This window comes from Zootermopsis nevadensis, unplaced genomic scaffold (assembly GCF_977971745.1).
Source record: "Zootermopsis nevadensis isolate Lab colony 2312 unplaced genomic scaffold, Znev_1.0 Znev_ptg000022l, whole genome shotgun sequence".
NCBI classification, from domain to species: Eukaryota; Metazoa; Arthropoda; class Insecta; order Blattodea; family Termopsidae; genus Zootermopsis; species Zootermopsis nevadensis.
The window spans coordinates 9,723,966-9,741,426 of record NW_028259154.1 but is presented as its reverse complement, the minus strand read 5'-3'; the positions used below and the strand labels follow the sequence as shown (position 1 = coordinate 9,741,426).

The 17,461-nt window shown below is 37.4% G+C and overlaps 2 protein-coding genes across 7 annotated transcripts in view; both read left to right on the top strand.

The window, feature by feature from the left end:
* Positions 1–17,461, top strand: part of LOC110835865 (serologically defined colon cancer antigen 8 homolog) — a 37,279-nt gene continuing 19,818 nt past the window's right edge. For 4 of the 6 annotated variants that reach the window (XR_015536409.1, XM_087353555.1, XM_022076544.2 and 1 more), the window contains exons 1-9: positions 2–206; positions 700–847; positions 2,753–3,085; positions 3,536–3,688; positions 5,346–5,590; positions 6,293–6,431; positions 13,227–13,521; positions 14,319–14,557; positions 15,950–16,073. Coding sequence is in view for 4 of the 6 variants with exons in the window: in XM_087353555.1 (XP_087209681.1) it covers positions 205–206; positions 700–847; positions 2,753–3,085; positions 3,536–3,688; positions 5,346–5,590; positions 6,293–6,431; positions 13,227–13,521; positions 14,319–14,557; positions 15,950–16,073 (1,678 nt within the window). In the remaining 2 variants the exon portion in view is untranslated. Of the gene's footprint in view, positions 207–699; positions 848–2,752; positions 3,086–3,535; positions 3,689–5,345; positions 5,591–6,292; positions 6,432–13,226; positions 13,522–14,318; positions 14,558–15,949; positions 16,074–17,461 lie in introns of all 6 variants that reach the window. The other 2 variants (XR_015536408.1, XM_087353556.1) reach the window with 2 other exon arrangements.
* On the top strand, positions 9,822–12,315 carry LOC110835871 (uncharacterized). Its single transcript, XM_022076559.2, has 2 exons — positions 9,822–9,959; positions 10,682–12,315. The coding sequence occupies exons 1-2, from the start codon at positions 9,939–9,941 to the stop codon at positions 11,012–11,014; spliced, it is 354 nt and encodes a 117-aa protein (XP_021932251.2). The 5' UTR covers positions 9,822–9,938; the 3' UTR covers positions 11,015–12,315.

The following is a 17,461-nucleotide window of genomic DNA, read 5'->3' as shown; positions in this document are numbered from 1 at the left end:
GGCGAGTATGAAGATGGCTGTCTTCTGGGTTGTTGCGCTGTGAAGTCTGATAGAAGTTTACCGACGTTTCAGTAGTACTGCTACCTCCGTGTCCATTGAAGCGTCGGTAAACTTTACCAGGCTACATAGCGCTATAACCGGAAGATAGCCTTCTTAATATATTAGAATGGTATGGACGTCGGTTCCAACCATTAACAACCAAGCATGTACAGGATTTAGTTTTAAATTCTTAGTTTTAAAATTGAAAAAGCAGAGGTGTAGGGAAACCAGGAACTCGTGGATAATGTTCAGAAACTCTCTCTAATAAACAAGTAATGTCATGCAGGATCTCGCATAAAGATGTTTTCAGCAGAGTGAAAGAATTACTTTACCAACCCTTTACTTATGGCTGTTGATGGTTTAAAATTGCAGTTGCACACACACAGATGTGGGGAATGTAATAGAAATGCTGACTGAGAGATGGTGAGGCAGTTTTACTCAACTGCTCACCACAGCTGCTCATGCTAAAACAACTGTGAATAGGTGCTGGTGTGGAAAAATGAATGTCTGTGCTGTGCAACTAAAGCGAGATCTGGTGTTACACAGAAATGGTAGTAGAATGCTCAAGGCCACTTTTTCCACCACCACAACTGCCTTGCCAACTCGCAATTTATGGACAGTAGGTAATGCCGAAGATTTTATTTCCATTAATGTTTTCAGGAAATCTGCTGGTCCCCACAAAATGGATTCATTTAAAAAGCGAACTCCAGACTATACGGACATTGCATACAGAGAAGCAGTTGCAAGACTCAGGTACTTGCTAGCAGAGTCATATTCCCCGCGCTCATCTCCTACCAAGGGCTCTCAGGTAAATGTGTAGTTCATTAATAAACACATTCAGAGTTATGTCAGGCACAAAGGAAAATCTGTAGCTGCTGTAAAGTTTAAAACTATTACAGAGACTTGTTTAATTTAGTGTAGTTATGGATTAAATTAAATTAAATTCGTGGTGTAACAGCTCCAGAGAGCCAAAGCCGACTAGCTTGGCTGCTGGCCTCACGTTCACATGCCTAAGCAGAGGTGAACGATCATCCAACCAGATATAGGGTGACGTGTGGTCAGCACGACGAACCCCCAGCCATTGCTAGCTTTCCTGACCAGATTACACTACTCATTGTAGCTCCCCAATTTCCTCACGATGCTGGGTTGGCACCGGTCCCATACACCGGTCAAAAGCTCATGAGAAAATTTCTTCTCCCCCGAGACTCGAACCAGCGCGCATTCTGTATCACATGATGCCTCAGACCGCACGGCTACGGCGCGGGACGTAGTTATGGATACAGCTGTCATATATTAGCCCAAGTGATCTGTTATGAATTTTTTGAAGTTTTTGCCATGTTGGTAAACAGATGCATTTGACTAAAACCTAATATCTTGTACAAGTATTTGAATTTTCATTTATGTTGATATCAAAGCCTGCTTTTAAAAGGATCCATAGCAGTTGTCTCCACTTCCAATCATTATAGATTGTGTCCTACACCTGTGTTAATTTATTAATTTATCATTTACTGTATCTGTAAGCAGGTAATCATTTCATGTTATGTTTAATTAATGTAATGTTCAGCAAAAATGAATTTTAGCATTGGTTTTAAAATGGTGAAGTTTATAGGTATATATACAGACACTTCTAATGTGATGACTTTTAATCATTTCATGAATTATAACAAGAACAACTGACTCATCCAACCACAGTGTAATATCTACTTATTTAGTGGTAGACGTGATAATGTCATTCAAGGTACACAGTGGAAATTATAAAAATGTCCGTTGATAGTTCTGTAATAGAAACATGTTTATTTTAACAGTGTTAAGCCCGGTCTACACGTAACGGTCTTATCGTACGTTTTGTTTGATCAGTTAAGACGTGTCAGTCAAAATGTTACGTATGGACAGAGAAACGGACGTTTTGCCTGAACTGAATGAAGATGGACGTCTCTCAGAAAACGGATCGGTTAGAGCATTGTTTTCCGGTAAAACGTCAGTCTTTGTAGCTTCTACCTGTCGCTAGAAATCTTAGAGTAGCAGTCAGTCTCTCATGGGGTGTGATAGCCCTTCTCATGGTAGTGTCCTTTTTTTGTATTTCTGGAGTTACTAACGATAGTAATTTCAAATAAGTGTCCGTATCCATTCGAAAATAATTACGCCAATCTCCAGGTTCATGACGTAATTCCCGAAGCAAATTCACATGAGAGAATCTGCCCCTCTTTAGCAACCATCCTCTAGACCACCGTGAGCGACGAACAACTTTCCTTTTCAATTTCACGAGACACAATGAAATAATCGCTACAAATAATACCTCATCCATGGTATATATGAAACTGAGCAGAAAACGGTAGCTAAAACGTAAATAGCGTGGACATGGGATTTTGGTCAGTTTTACCTGATCATCTTAACTGATGAAACAAAACGTACGATAAGACGTTATGTGTAGACCGGGCTTATAACCTCACAGGTGATATAAATGTGAAGTATCCAGATGAACTAAAATAAATTTAATTTTGACAAACACAAATTTGAAAATGACAGTCTGTTGTGATGATATGTACCTACAAAATTTCAAATAATTATCAATGTAATACATGGGATCAACACACATACCCAAAGCAGCCACAAAACATATGTTGACATTATAAAACAGTGAAATTTGTTGTTGAATGAGTTTTATGTTAACAATTGCAGTTTTAAGGATAAAATTGTTGTGATGCTGTTGCAGATTCATAGAGCTGATGACAGTGGAGATGAAATAGAATCTGTGGCATTAAGTGAGAAATCTCGTCATCAGCACCAGCATGTCTTGACTCCATACAAAGCCTCCATGTATGGGTCCAAACGTGCACTGTACACAGATTCCACCACTAAACTACCACAGACTTATAGCATCCAGAACTTGCAGCACACAGCACTGGGAATAGGGGCAGGAACAACAGAAGGCCCAGACTCATCTTTGAAACCTGAAGGAGGTCTGCCTCCTCCTGAACTCATGACGTTTATTGAGCGGCAGGAGGAATACATTGAGCAGTTGGAGAAGGAGTCACAGTACTGTAGAGTATGTGATGTAAAAATCAGCATGCAATGAAACAATGATTTTACCAGTTTTTTACGATGTAAAGTGTGGTCTATCACCGTGACAGAAGAACAGATTACAAATATTACATTTTAGGTTCCTCCAGCAGTGAAGGTGTTTGATGTTTGTCTTCTGAATACTGATGCCGTGTGGACTTGTAGGTAGACGTGTTTTGGATGAACATACTGCCTCAAGCTTTACTTCGCCCCTGAAAATGGAGGCAGTATGTTCGTCTGAAACATTTGCATCTATCATCAAATTCAAACATTGGCACAAGATTATAATTGTTTGAAAATAAAGTGCTCCAGGAAAATTAGTAACTTAAAATAGGCCATAATTGTGTCTTTCCACGTTGTTCCCTATTAATTATTTGTAATTTTTCTATGCAGTTGAGAAAGCAGTGTTAAACAGGGCAAAAAATAACTGTTCCAGGATGAATTAGCTGCGTTGTTGAGCAAAGTGAAGGAGGTGATTTCTGAGAATGAGGGTCTGCATGAGAGGGAGAAGGCAGGTCTGCTCAAGTCAGTTTTTGACTGCTTTGAAACAGGTGATGAAGATGATCATGAAATGGAGCCTGAAGAAAAGGTAGGTAATGAAGCAGCATCACTGAGGACAGTTCTTATGTGAACAAACTATTGGAAGGATAAGCATGTAAAGACAAATAGATGATATAATTTTTTTTTTCAGTTCTGACCACTTATATCTTCATGAGTTATAAGAAAAGTTGAAAGTAATCAGATTAATTATATTTATGCAAATGTATGTTGTGATTTTTCCTCATTTGCATACTCTAAAATTATGGTGCAGCTAATAATGATAATTTTCTTTTGTGGCATGATAGTCAGTCTATTGCTGTTGATTATGAAATGCTGCATTGTGGGTTTCTGATGCAGAGAATCAATACAAATATTTCAGTAATCATAAGTTTGTTAACATTTGTTTAACAGAAGATTGGATAAATGAAACTGCCTGAATCAACACAAGTGATATGATTTTATTTGGAAGGTTGTTGACTTGTCATTGATGTTTTGGCAGTGGAGCAAGTTATTGCCCTTCGACAGGAACTGGTAGTTAGGTTGTACAGATGAGAACTTTTAACACAAACATACCTTTAGCAATAACCAGTTAGACAAGAGACACAGAATGCCTAATGAACATGAATTGTAGTCCAGTGATTTGTCACACAGACCAGTATTATTCTGATAAGTAATAGCAGAGGTTGATGCATGTTTTGTCTCTTTTCAATTTCTGTTTTACTCTTCTCTCTTTCTCTTTTTTTATCACCTGCATCAGCAGTGTGAAGTTGTATTCATAATTTGCAGTAAATTAAAAATACATTTAGCAAAATACTTGCTGAGTGCCACAGTTATGTAGATCAGCTACTTGAAATTGTGTTATTGTAATTGAAATGTAATTAAATATGGAAATAAAGTGTAGGCTGTATTCATAAACATGGAAATGCACAATTGAAAACACACGAAAGTTGTGTTTGGTCACCATGTCTTGCCATCTAATCCTGTGAGTAGTTCATATGCACCTGTTAATAAATACTGGAAGTTTATAATAAATATTGAGAGAGTGTATCCCTTCCCCCCCTTTTAATATTGCCTTTGCTTGTGATGTATAAGTTTGACATATATATATACAAGATCTTGAATTTGATCTTGTAACTCTACGGGTCTTTAATTATGGTAAAGTTGTACCCTGGAGAAAGTAGTAAAATTTAAGCTCATGACTCTACGCTGTGATGTGAATGCACTGTGAAAAGAAATAGATGAGACTGAAACTATAGAATGTGGTCGGGTAAAATCATAAGGTTTAAAATACTGGTGAGAAATCCATGCCTGTGGCCCATGGTCTGATTTAGTGTGTAAGAAACTTATTAAGAGGCAGTTCTAAGGCACACACCAACTTCGTTATGTCCACAATGTTAAAAATGTAAGATGTAAGAATGTTAATTCTCTTTTTATTGTATTAGTTTAAAATATAAAAAGAAATTAAGTAAAACATACATTTTGCTATTTTGCTTTCAGTGCAGACAAGGTTTTGAGCTTTAGAAGTTAGCCCTCATGCAATAAAAGTTTGAAGACTGGTGTTTCAAACAATTCCTGAGTTTTCCTGGCTTTTCTCTTTCAGAACTCATAAGACTAATTCATTACCTGGCATGGGTTTTGATATATTTTGAGTTGTTTCATCATTAAACTTGTCATCCAGATGACTGATGTTCTTCTCGTGATTTCAGCCTGAGAAGCAGAAGCGAGAGAACAGCAAGAAACGTCTCGAAGGCCCAAGCATTGTGTTTGAATCACGGATAAGTGAGCTTGAAGCACAGCTGACTCAGACCAAGATGGACCTGAGGAAGGCCCTGGAAGAAGCTGACCTTTACAAAAAGAAGCTGGCTGACCAGCCGCTGAGCTTTGAGACCCACAGCCCATTTAGTGCTGCAGACTGTCACAGTCATCAGCAGCAGATTGAAAGTTTACAAAAGTTAGTTGAGAGAAAGTTATTTTCTGAATTCGTTCCGTCTGCCTTTTCTTTCTTGATTTAATCGCCTTGGCAGTATTAAGTGTAGTGCACAGACTGTAAATATTAGGCAATTATATGTTTATTTCCATCTACACAATTTATTTATTCAGTATATGATTTATATGTAATTGACTGTATGTTTCAGTGCCATACAAATTGTCCTCAGGCCTTGACCATTCTCTCTTACTTCAGTAGTTTAAATATTGTTCTAGAGCTGGCATAATTAAAGAATAATTTCCTCTCCCTTCATGTTTTGCTACCAAGACCATCACAAAAAACTCAAGCCAGTTAACTATACCTCCTGACCTTAAGTTTGCTTTGCCATCCAATTTAAGTATTAAGGGGTAATCACTTGCACTGAAAATTTGCACATGCTGCTGTATGAATGTGTATTAACCCTTTACAGTCCCTTTTAAATACCACTATGGCTCTCTGCTGGTCTATGTAAATACCACTAAGCTATGTAATTTCAATGTCATTTTATCTGTGCTTACCTTTGTGGTATATATATGAGTCAGATGTTTAAAATTGTACTTCATAAGATTATGTAGCTACTGCGTTCTTACTGATTATGAATTTTCTTAGGCAGATAATATATATATATATTTTTTTTTAACTAAACTTGACTGGCACATCATTCATTGTACATATTATTGTTTGCAGGGAGAAGGATGCACTAAATGAGAACCTGTTAAAACTGCAAGCTGCTGTCGCGCAGTTCCGTGAGAAGGAGGCAGAAGCATCACTTAAAGTGAAGCGCAGCCTGGATGTGGTAGACCAGGCTCAGTTTGAGAAAGCTCAGGTATGTTCTCTATCTGACCTGAGCAGGTGACTTGTTTAGGAAGATATTTATATCCTCCTCATACCCTTTAACCCTGTGAATGTTGGATTCAAGCTCTTATTGTGTCTACTGACCATTGTCAGCATTGGATGTAAAGCAGAATCCTACCTGAGCAATGTAGTCTTTCACTCTTGCTAGGTGACAGCAGCCAAGAAGGTCAACAGATTATAATTTTAGGTATTAAAAACAGGTTGTGGTCTTCATCACTACCTTCATAGAAATACTGGCATAGTATCCTCAGATAAATTCCAGTGACTTCTAGATTCCTTTCAGTTTTCCATTCTCGATTGTCTTCCATTTTTTTTATGTTACATATCTGCAGTTGATATGTCAATGTTAAATTATCTATAAATATGTCGGTCTTTTGTACTGTTGTTATGAAAGTAGCCATTATGTCTGCAGCAAAATATTGTTTGATAGTCACTGACATTTCTACCAGGGTAGATGGCTTATAATAAAGCCTCCTCCTTCTTGTGGTTTCATTCATTAAGTCCTCTTCTAGATTCCATTTGAGGCTTTGTCTGTTCTTGAAAGCTGTTTATATCCACCATTGGCCTGATGAGCATTACAGCTTTACCAGAATGCCTTTTTTGGAGTTTGTAATAGGCCTTCCAATGTGTCTGTCACAGTGATGTAAAGCATGAGCAATGTTCCTTTTCAGGCTAGTCCCATACTCCAGACATGTCCATACCCCACAACATGGATGCACAGTTTGATTTTGGGATAGTATTTCATAATGCATATTCTGTATCTTACAGAAGTTATCTGAAATAGTGCTTTAGGGGTAACCCTTGTGATAACAGGACCAACTCTGTTGGTAGGTTCAAAGTGCGGTTGCTGAGGAAAACATTGGTATGGCACTGACAGAGAATGAAACTTATAAAGTTGAGGGGAAGAGTGTGTTGCAGCCCCTAAAATGGAGTGTTGCAGAGACAGATTATGTGGTTACAAAGAGCTCCTGTAAGTTGAAAAGATTGTGTGCCTTTCTTTTATGGTATTGGTATACCCGCACATGAAGCCCCTTTAATCTTGTCAGCATTATATTTTTCTCTGTCTTCATGCAGTTTTTGTTTTCAAAAATACCAAATTTGTAACTTACGTAATTTTTCAAGCATTTGTCATAACCAGCATTCTGGTAGTCTGATCAGAGACATCCTAAATTTAAGTTGTGAAAATTTAAATAAATAAGATTGAAAATGCAAGTGCTTTGATCTTGTTCTTGCACTGCATTTTGTCATGTCTTTCAGCTCTTCTTTGTTTATACTTTGTGTGATCGTAAGAATAGGTGAGAAAACAAACAGTCTTATTTTTAAAAAATCCAGTTTGTCACTTGGCTCACTGTGTGCTCTAAATGTGTACCTGATACAATGTTATACATTTATAATGTGTATTGCAAAGTAGATACAGTGTAACAGTCCCTGGCATCATGTTAGGCAACATTTCTTTCTGTAACTGTTTATGTCCCCATTCCAAAATTAAATTTCCAAGCTCAGATTTCAGAGAACATGGTAATATGTCTGAGGAACATAATAATGTGTTCTCAGATGCAGAGGGTAATAAAGTATTGATGCTGTATAGTCTTAGCTGCTGAAAAAGCATTGTTAAATAAACAAAAATTAATAAATACAAAGTATAGTAATGTTCAGAAGTTGTTTGTCATCAGGGCTCTGTAACTCACATAAACATTAGATGGATTATCTGAAGTAGTGTTACACTTTTGGGAGCTGGCGTAGCTCAGTCAGTATAGTAACTGGCTATGGACTGGACGACCGGGGTTCGATCCCCAATGGGGGCAGAGGGTTTTTCCTCTAGCCTCTGCATCCAGACTGGCTCTGGGGCCCACCCAGCCTCCTTCCAATGGGTACCGGGGTCCTTTCCTGGGGGTAAAGCACAGCTAGGGTGTGATGCTGACCACTCACCCCCATCTAGTGCTGAGGTCAAGAAGGAGTAGGAGTTATACACCCCCCCCCCCCCCACACACACACACACACACACAGCACCTACATGGCGCATAGTGGGACAGCTTTATTTTACTTTACTTTAGTGTTATACTTTAACAGGTAAAATAAATTCCAATTGAATACTCTAGATTAATTTGTGAATGGCCAGATTGGCTAGTTACACTTGATATTGTTGATTCCTCAGAACAACTCAGTTTTGTTGCATTGCAGTTTTTATTTAAAGATTCTGGTTCTGGAGAAGCTTCTAGAATTTCAGTTACTGTTACATCATCTGTTAGTGGTTCCATATTAATGTAAATTTTCTAAGTGACTGCATGCTCAGCTCGTGGCGATTGGCTGTGATGTAGCACTGATTTTAACCAGCCACAACAAAAGGCTTATGGTAACTGGCCCAGATCTTATCTGCAACCATTTACAATTTCAGATATCTTCCCAGCCTATTTCAATTTACATAATTTTGATATTTTGTAACCTAGTAGTAATATGTTAATCAGTCTCATTTGGAAGTATAAATCTACTACATTGTTGGACTGTTTAGCATAAGTACACTTTTTTATCAATGAAGTATCTGAGTAAGTGTGCCCCTGGGTCTTTTGTAAATATACTGAACTGTCACACTAGTTTCCTAATGTCCAGTGTCTGACAATTACATTGATGTGTGATGAATCCAGGTCTCAACTAGGAGACTTGCTTGTGTCATCAGAAACAGAGAATTGCATGATGTGTGGTCCTTTAGGGAATGCACAGGAAGAAAACCTCTGTTCACCTGTCACACATGCACATGCTTACTGTGCAATGAAATAAATGTTAGTAAACTTTCACCTAACATTGGGGGGATATCTTGTGTTGACCAGCTACAGTAGGAGCATTGATGAATGATCTTATTTGATGTATGTGGTTTGCAGATATTTGAAACATTTCTTCCCAGTGATTTGTTTGTATTGTGTATTAGACTTGTTGATGATTGAGTAGCATTTTGTTATATAAAAATTTGAATCAGATTGGATGAAATGGACTAATTTTGGGTTTAATTGCCATAAAGTAGGTTATAACCACTTTCTCTCAAATCCCTCATGATTCATCATTCATAATCATCCTGTCATCTCATTTAACATTACATGACTTTGGCAGTTGACGTATGTCTTAAAATAAGAATAAGCCAACTGCAACAAAATATGCTAGAAAACAGACTTTTAGAACGAATATGGTGACTGCATGAATTATAATTTTTATTAATGAACAGAGAGGTACTTTTTTTTAGTTGTTTCGTTTAGGTACACTCAAACACAAACTGTTTGTACATGCCCAGCTTCCTTAGCTGCACCATGAATCAGAAGATTGTAGCATGGCAGGATGTGCATTGTGTTGCGGTGTGTGCTTAGGTAAGTGCACTCTGACTTTTTTCCCTTGTTGATATGTGGAACTGTCATAGAATACACAGTGATACATAGTTGATGCATATGTGTTGATAATTGCAGGTGCTGCCAAGAGAGCTGACCAAAAAAACATGCACACTGAGATCACACAGGTATGCCCTATAAGATGGGTGCCAGGCATATTAGAAATCATTTAAGTTAATATAATGCTATATTGTCAAAATACCACATACATCTTTATCTAAAAATTTTTGTGTTTAATAACGTGTGTCATATTAAAGGAATCTTGTGTGTAGCTCAAAGTGCTACATATGGGAATATGCAAAAGACAACAACAGACTTGGCAACATTGCTGTAAGCTGTGTCAGCCATTAGGAAAATTAGGAGACCTTCAGACTTCCCTTTTCCTGTCCAATTATCAGATTACTACAAGACAGTCTGCGCTATATGTGATATTCTCAGCCTTGCTGTCTTTATTTGCAACTGGTTTTCATTGCGTTTACAATTAACTAATTATTTTGTTAAGCTAGGCATCTTCGATTTATTTTAATGTCTTCCTACTCAATAAAATTACTCATGCATTAATAAAAAAAGAAAAGTGGATTTCCTCATTTTTTTTTGAAGGTTGTGTGGTGTATATTTTACTTTGCTGGAATTTTTTATTTTGTTTGTAGATAAGGAAATACATATTATGAAAGGTATCGTTATAGTTTTGGTGCCATTTGGTGTAAAAATAATTCTGTATTTGAGGCGGAGAAATAATTTTTTTATATGTAGCATATTACAGGGGTATAATTAAGAATTAGAAAGAAATAATGAATTACTGCTACATTTTGGGTTTAGAAGAGAGTGCTTTGTTATTGTTCTATTGCAGGGAATGCCCCTGGAGCTGGGCATGACTCAGTTGCCATCTGCTGATGGTGGTTGCATCCCAGACCTTGGCAACCAGTCTGTTTCAAGTGCATTTACAGGAAAAAAACACATGAAGAAAAGTAAAGTCAGCACATGTGCAAAGAAATCTGCTCGCGCTTGGGAACAGGCTACAGCGTCAGAGTTGGCAGAACACAAGATGAAACTTCTTTTGTTGGAGATAAGAAATGCAAAGTTGACTGAGAATAAACTCAAACTAGAGGTGCTTGTTCATAAAGCAAGGTTGGAATATTACTGCAAAAGAAATGCAAATTATAAAGTTACAGACGGAAAATAATGAAGAGGGATCATTGACTTTTGTAAAGCTCTGTGCTTTTGAGACTTAGAACTGAACATTGCTTTATAGTTAATACCACTTCTGCTTCATATTTGGAAATTCTTAATTTGAATTCTGCTTATTGGATTAGTATATTGACTGTAGTTTTACATAAGTCATTGGCCTTGTAGTGGGATAATTAAAGTGTATTTGTTTGTGTTGTTATTAAATGTGTAAACGCACCAATTGAAGTCATATATAAAATCTTTTCGTTCAGTGGCCATTCTTGTTTTTCTGTTGTGCTGTCTTAAATTCACAATTTATTTATAATGCAAAGAGTAATCTGTGCCCATTGCTGTTTCATTTCTTTGTGTTCATATTCTGATATCTTGCAATGTAATTTGCTTTGAGGGACAATTTAATGGGAGATAATGAAGACTTCACAAGGTGTTTCCATAATATTAACACAATGTATTCAATATGTAATGCCATTTTTGACCTACTTTGAATATTCATTCCATCAGTACAACCCAAGGTTTATTTATACTAAATCTCACTTCACCAAAGCAGATGTTTAGGGTCTACTGCTGAATACTCCATGAGAGAAAGGTTACCAACATAAAAATGAAAACAAACTTTTTGAAAACTGATCATTTTAGCCAATGTTACCATAATTTATACCTCCATCTAGATGTCTTGAAAGTCCATAATTTTGTCATTTTGTGTGGAGGCATGACAAATTGATAGAATATTGGTTGGTGGAAATGTATATATTTATAAGATTGGTATAACAAATAAAGTGTTATTATTTTGTTATTTGGCTAAGCAGCCATAAAGAATTTCTACATGCTTTCAATGAACATAGAGACCTTTATCATAATTTAGGATGAGATATTACAATTTCTGATAGTGGACATTAGTGTTCTGTTTGACTATCATTTCACTTTTGTTTCGATGTCATTGCATCAAAGTTTTGTCTGCTACTTGTCAGATGTTTATTAAGTGCTTGAAATAAATAATAATCACTTGGTGCCAGATCAGGACTGCAAGTTGTGTTCTAAGATGTCACTTGAAACTGCAAAAGTTGATAAGTTGTGAATAAGTGGATAGATTTATTTGTTGGACAACTGTTTTAATCAGTTTGTCATGTTGAAATGGATCATGCAAGCAATGCTTACTAGTTGGCACAGAATTACAGCTACAGACAGTGTGGGTTGTTTCATTTAAAAAGTATATTATGTGAAAACTTACTTTCTTACTGTCTCGTGTACTCTTTATGCCTTTTAGCTGTGACTGAATAAAGTGTGTAGACTGGAATAACATTCAGAGTTATTTGTTGCCTGAATTAACAAATTTCTATCTTCAACGCAACAAACATGTGGAGAACAAGTATCATGATCAAGTTTTAAAAGTGCTCATTATTGAACTAAGAGTTTATAGTATGAAAAAATTTAGACTGGGTTTTAACTTTGCTTTTCTTGGAAAATGTTTTATAACATCTGCGGTCATCATACTATTACTTTTTATTTTCACCGTGTACATATTTTTCAAATGTATAGCTGTTCTGATGAAAGTTTTTTTATTTATTTATTTAATTTAATTCTGTCTGTGGATCTCCATGGTACTCATTTACAGTTTTGTGATGTTTGATAACCAACAATATAACTTTGTGACATCACACCTTGAAATAATATAAGACCACTTCCTGTCATGTCAAGTACAGTTATTAATACTTAATTATCCTCTCACCTCATTCAACACCAAGTAACCTCTGCATCTGGTATGGAAATTTTATATAACACATGAACTAAGTTGGTTATTATGTCTGAAAAGTACCTTCTGTCCATGTGTGTATTGAGAAGACATGTTTCTTTATGATAAAATATCACATTCATTTAAAAATGAGTGCTACTACTTCTGATTTCATAATTGGGAATAAATTTGGTAATAAAATTAGTGTACAAATAGATACAGCTGAAGAATTAGTGTGTTCTGTGTTTATGCATAATGTGTGCTTACTAGCAGTTTTGTAACTTTAAGTGTTAGGAAATCTCTCAAGTTTTATAGGTGATTCTGATGGTGTAACAGTTAAAGTTGAGCTTGTTGGGGTTGTACCAACAGGTACTACTTGAAATGATTGCAAATTTATCATGTTTTGTAGACAATAATAATGGTGCAAGAGTTGAAATTTGGGCATATTGGTATGGCTCTTGAATTGTTTCTCTCTTTGCAGGCAGAACTGGAGGTGCGGCGGCTGAAGGATGAGCTGGACCGACAGCATGAGAAGATGCGGGAGTTGTTACAGGAGCAGGGCCGCAAGGTGCAAGATGAACGGATGCAGCTGGAGCGACGTTACACACAGCAGATGGAACAGCTCAATACTGACCTCACTTGTCAATGGGACTCCTCCAGCAAACTTCAGCTTGAGCTTGAGAAACAACGCCGTGTCGAGGTTGATCTCCGCAGGGATCTGCAGCAAAAGACAGTGACGATTGAAGAACTTAAAAAGGAACTTCAGAATAAGATTGGTTAGCTTCTTTAAAGGATTTTTTTCTGATCTGCATGTTCTCATTCTCTTCCTCTGCTACTTCGTTATCATTATCATCTTCCTTCATTCCTTCCAGTAACAGTTCAATACTGTCTTTTATCACCCTGTCTTTTGCTTTATCTTCAGTATTTTTTCTCCCTGAAATGTAGCTCAGCAAAGTGAATTGCTATTTATTGCCTGTTTGCATGAGGTTCAATTATCAGCCGGCACAGGTGTTTCACTTGGCCACTGTATCCAGACTAGATCTAGAGCTGGCTTACCATCCTGTCCATTGGTTACCAGGGACTCCTTAGAAATGAAGCTGTTATAGGTCGCGCGAGAAGTGCTGGCACTTGCGCAAAGGACTGATTTTGTTCATATGAGATGGACCCGTCCGAATCACACGCTAGAGGGATGTCAACTTCAGTTGGTTTGTAGCTCTAGCTGTGTTTAGAGCGGTGTGTCACCACAGCTGAGGCTGTACAACCCTCACTATTAGTGAACTCCCCTCTTCGGCTTACACATCACGCATTTAGGTGTAACCACTACTCGCGCGACCTTTACAATCTACCTTAATACTTGACTGATGCTTAGAGGCTGATTTTACATTACATTTAGTTTGTATATATATTAAGAGATGGCACAATCATGCAAAAGACTTTCTTTTCAACACTTTTGTTTCATTCTTGGGAATGTGGATGTCTCTCTTGTATTATTCAAGTCTTGAACAGCCTATAACACTAGGTTTGGTAGTAGCTGGTTTTATCCAAATCAAAGGGATTGTGATGTGGATTGCAGGCTCATTGCAGACTGAGTTGGTGCAGGCAGCTGTGGATCGTGGGTCTTTGGAGCAGGAGCTGGCTGCCAGCAGACTGGTAGTTGAGAGGGCAGAGCGTGAGGGCAGGCAGGAAGCATCTAGACTCCAGGCAGAGGTTGCCGCTCTTCGTCAGCGTCTGGACAGAGCTGACGCGGATCTGATGCATAGCCGAAGGGAGAATCTGCGACTTACAGAACAGGTCGCCTCACTTGAGAGAGAGGTATGGTCAGACCAGAAATGGTTCTGGTGCTCTGTGAAGCCAGTTTATAGGGGCTGTTAGCCATTCCTGTTCTGACAGTGTTCTGAGTAAAGCCACCATACTTATTTGATACTGCAGTAGCTGCTGAGTATGTGCAACCTCAAACGTTTGTAACACCAGCACAGTTATGTCTGCACATAGCAAGACAAGCTTGTGAAGTGAGAAATGTGCAAATAAACCTTAAATTTTATGTCTATGGTGCAGATTGAATATATATTTTTCAAATATGCTTTAGATGTTTCACATTTCTGTGACAATTACAGTGCATAATTTTGTACATAATATTTTTCATGTGCATTCTGTAGGCTTGTCTTGATTCCTCATATAAAATGTATGGTTCCTATGTATGTACTTATTTAATGTGTGTGTGTGTGTGTGTGAGAGTGAGAGAGAGACATTTCTCAAGTTTTTCACAGCCTTATCAGTACCTGGATTCATACATTCCATTGGAATGCACTGGGGAATACCATGCCACAGCAAAGTGCACTGCCATCCTTTACATGTGTGGTGTCATGAATTTTAATTTCATATTCCAACTCTCAGAAATTGTTTGCACCCTTGTATAGTGTATTGGTAGCTTAAATTTTGTGTGCGGTCATTATTGGATGGGCTCTATAAATGAGCAAAATTTCAAGTGAGGTTTTGACCGGACCAACCAGACCAGTTCTTCATAAGAGCATTAGAATATGCATTGTTTGCTGAATGAAGGTTTTACTGTGTTAGGCTCTTACAAATTATATTAATGTAGGATTTGAGGTTTTCATGGCAGTGAGTCTGAAGATGGCTGTCTTCTGGGTTGTTGCACCATGTATTTTGGTAGAAGTTTACTAGACCACACAGCGCAACAACCCAGAAGTCAACCATCTTCAGTTTATATTCAAATGCAGAATTATGTTTGAAGTGTCTGCTGTAAAACAACCAGGAATGGGTTAACGATGGCCCCAATTCATTGGCTGTCTGATGGTGGTGATGATGTTTAATGTTGAGAGAATGTAGTGTTGGTATTACAGGAGTGAGCCTTATAGCATTTTTTCTTTCCTGTATGAAAAATTTATGCTGATACCTAGTGGATCTGAATTCTGAAAGTTTGTAACAATGGTGTGTTGTTGAAGTAAACTGTTTTCTGGATATTATCCATTGCCCAAGACTAAATAAAATCAATAAAAAATCATGATGTTTCGGAGATGGGAGTCTTAAAATCAATAAAAACCATTGACGTTTCGGAGATGGGAGTCTCTGTCGGAGATAGACTCCCATCTACGAAACGTTGTGGTTTTTATTGATTTTATTTAGTCTTGGACGATGGATAATGTCCAGAAAACAGTTTACTTCACCAAGTGGATCTGTGTACAGGTGAACCTTGCCAAGATAACAAAGGAGAATGCTGATAGGGGCTCCTTGTCTCCCTTGAAGCAAAAGACAGGACAGCGAGAGAAGGAGCTGACTGCAATGATAATGGATATGGAGGCTAAGCATGGTGAGTTATTCAATATTCATACTGTTTGGTCCATGTAGCTTATAGCACTGGTTCACTCATTATAAGTAGTTTGCAGTAGATACCGGGGTGACTGTCTCATGGGTTCTCAAATGATGACATTTATTATGAATATGTGTGATTTATGGGAGAACTGAGAAGTCAAATTCTGTGATAGAGTGGAAAGAGGCAGCAAATATCATGAACATGATTTTAGGTTGTGATGTCCAGTGGCAGATTTTGGTGTTAGCAGGATTGGACTTCCTGGTTCTCTTGTCCCAGTATTAGTTAAAAATATTCGAATTGTGTACATTTTTTATATTAGTACATGAAGTGAGGCTTTGTGTAACATTTTATAATATGCTGGTTTCTTTATGGTGAGGAGCTGTTAGCTCCTGCCCAACCCCCAGGTTAGAGGGCTACACCTTCTCAGCTGTTTGCAGCTGTTTATTCATTATATTTGCATCAACTCTCCATATCTGGAGGCCTTCAGCATTCACAATCTGAGGATATGCCATGCCATGTTAACAAGGGCCCCACTTAACATAGGTACATACAGTGAGGAGATCAATGTTAATAATTGCCCAACTGATTGTATCTATCATAGCTGGCACTAGCAGTTAGCAGGTTCTTCTACTACCCTTTACCTCTACCTTCACCCTTTAAAATTGATTTTAAATTTGATGAGGTATAAACAAAAATTGTATGTAAAGAATACGTTTGGAAACTTCTCAGTACTCCCAATTGTAGGGATGATGAGCTGAATTCTCTTTGTTCGTCAAAAATGTGATATTAATCAGCTGCAGTTGAATGCATTCCTATATGAATAGTAATTACTTGAGAGCCACTGATTCAGTCATTATTTTGATTTAAACACAAAGTTTTGTGTTTGGCTATCATCTGTGTAGCTTTGAGTAAAACTAATTTGAACTGCATCCAGAAATGTAGTTTATAGTTATTCACAGTGAGCTTAACTAGTAGTATGGTGGCTTGTGAAGTAGCTGCTTTTGGGTGGATCTGAGGAAAGCCATGAGGCAGATACACTAATCATGACAAACTGTAATGATTGATTTTTATTTCATACCAGTAAGACAATTTCAGTCATTTACATTGTACACAGGTTGGCCAACAGTATGATGCCTTTCCTCTCTTATTGCTGTATTGTCACATGTGATCTCACTTCGTAGTTGTAGTTATGCATTTATCCCACCTCACAGGAATTTTTTTAAAGTTGAGGGCTCATTATTTTGTATTTCCCGTTCTTCAACTTTGACAGTGTTTTCCGTATAGTGTGTTGTGTATTTTCCCAGGAAAATGCATCTTAAATTTCCCCCGCATATTATGGTCTAAGAGTAGCAGGAAAACATTAAAACAACTGAATTTTATGTAAT

What these genes read in the sequence shown, in the direction of transcription:
- LOC110835871 (XM_022076559.2), top strand. Translation starts at nt 9,939, where the DNA reads ATGCACACTGAGATCACACAG. An exon ending in TGCACACTGAGATCACACAG is followed by an intron (nt 9,960 to 10,681) that starts GTATGCCCTATA and finishes GTTCTATTGCAG; the next exon opens with GGAATGCCCCTGGAGCTGGG.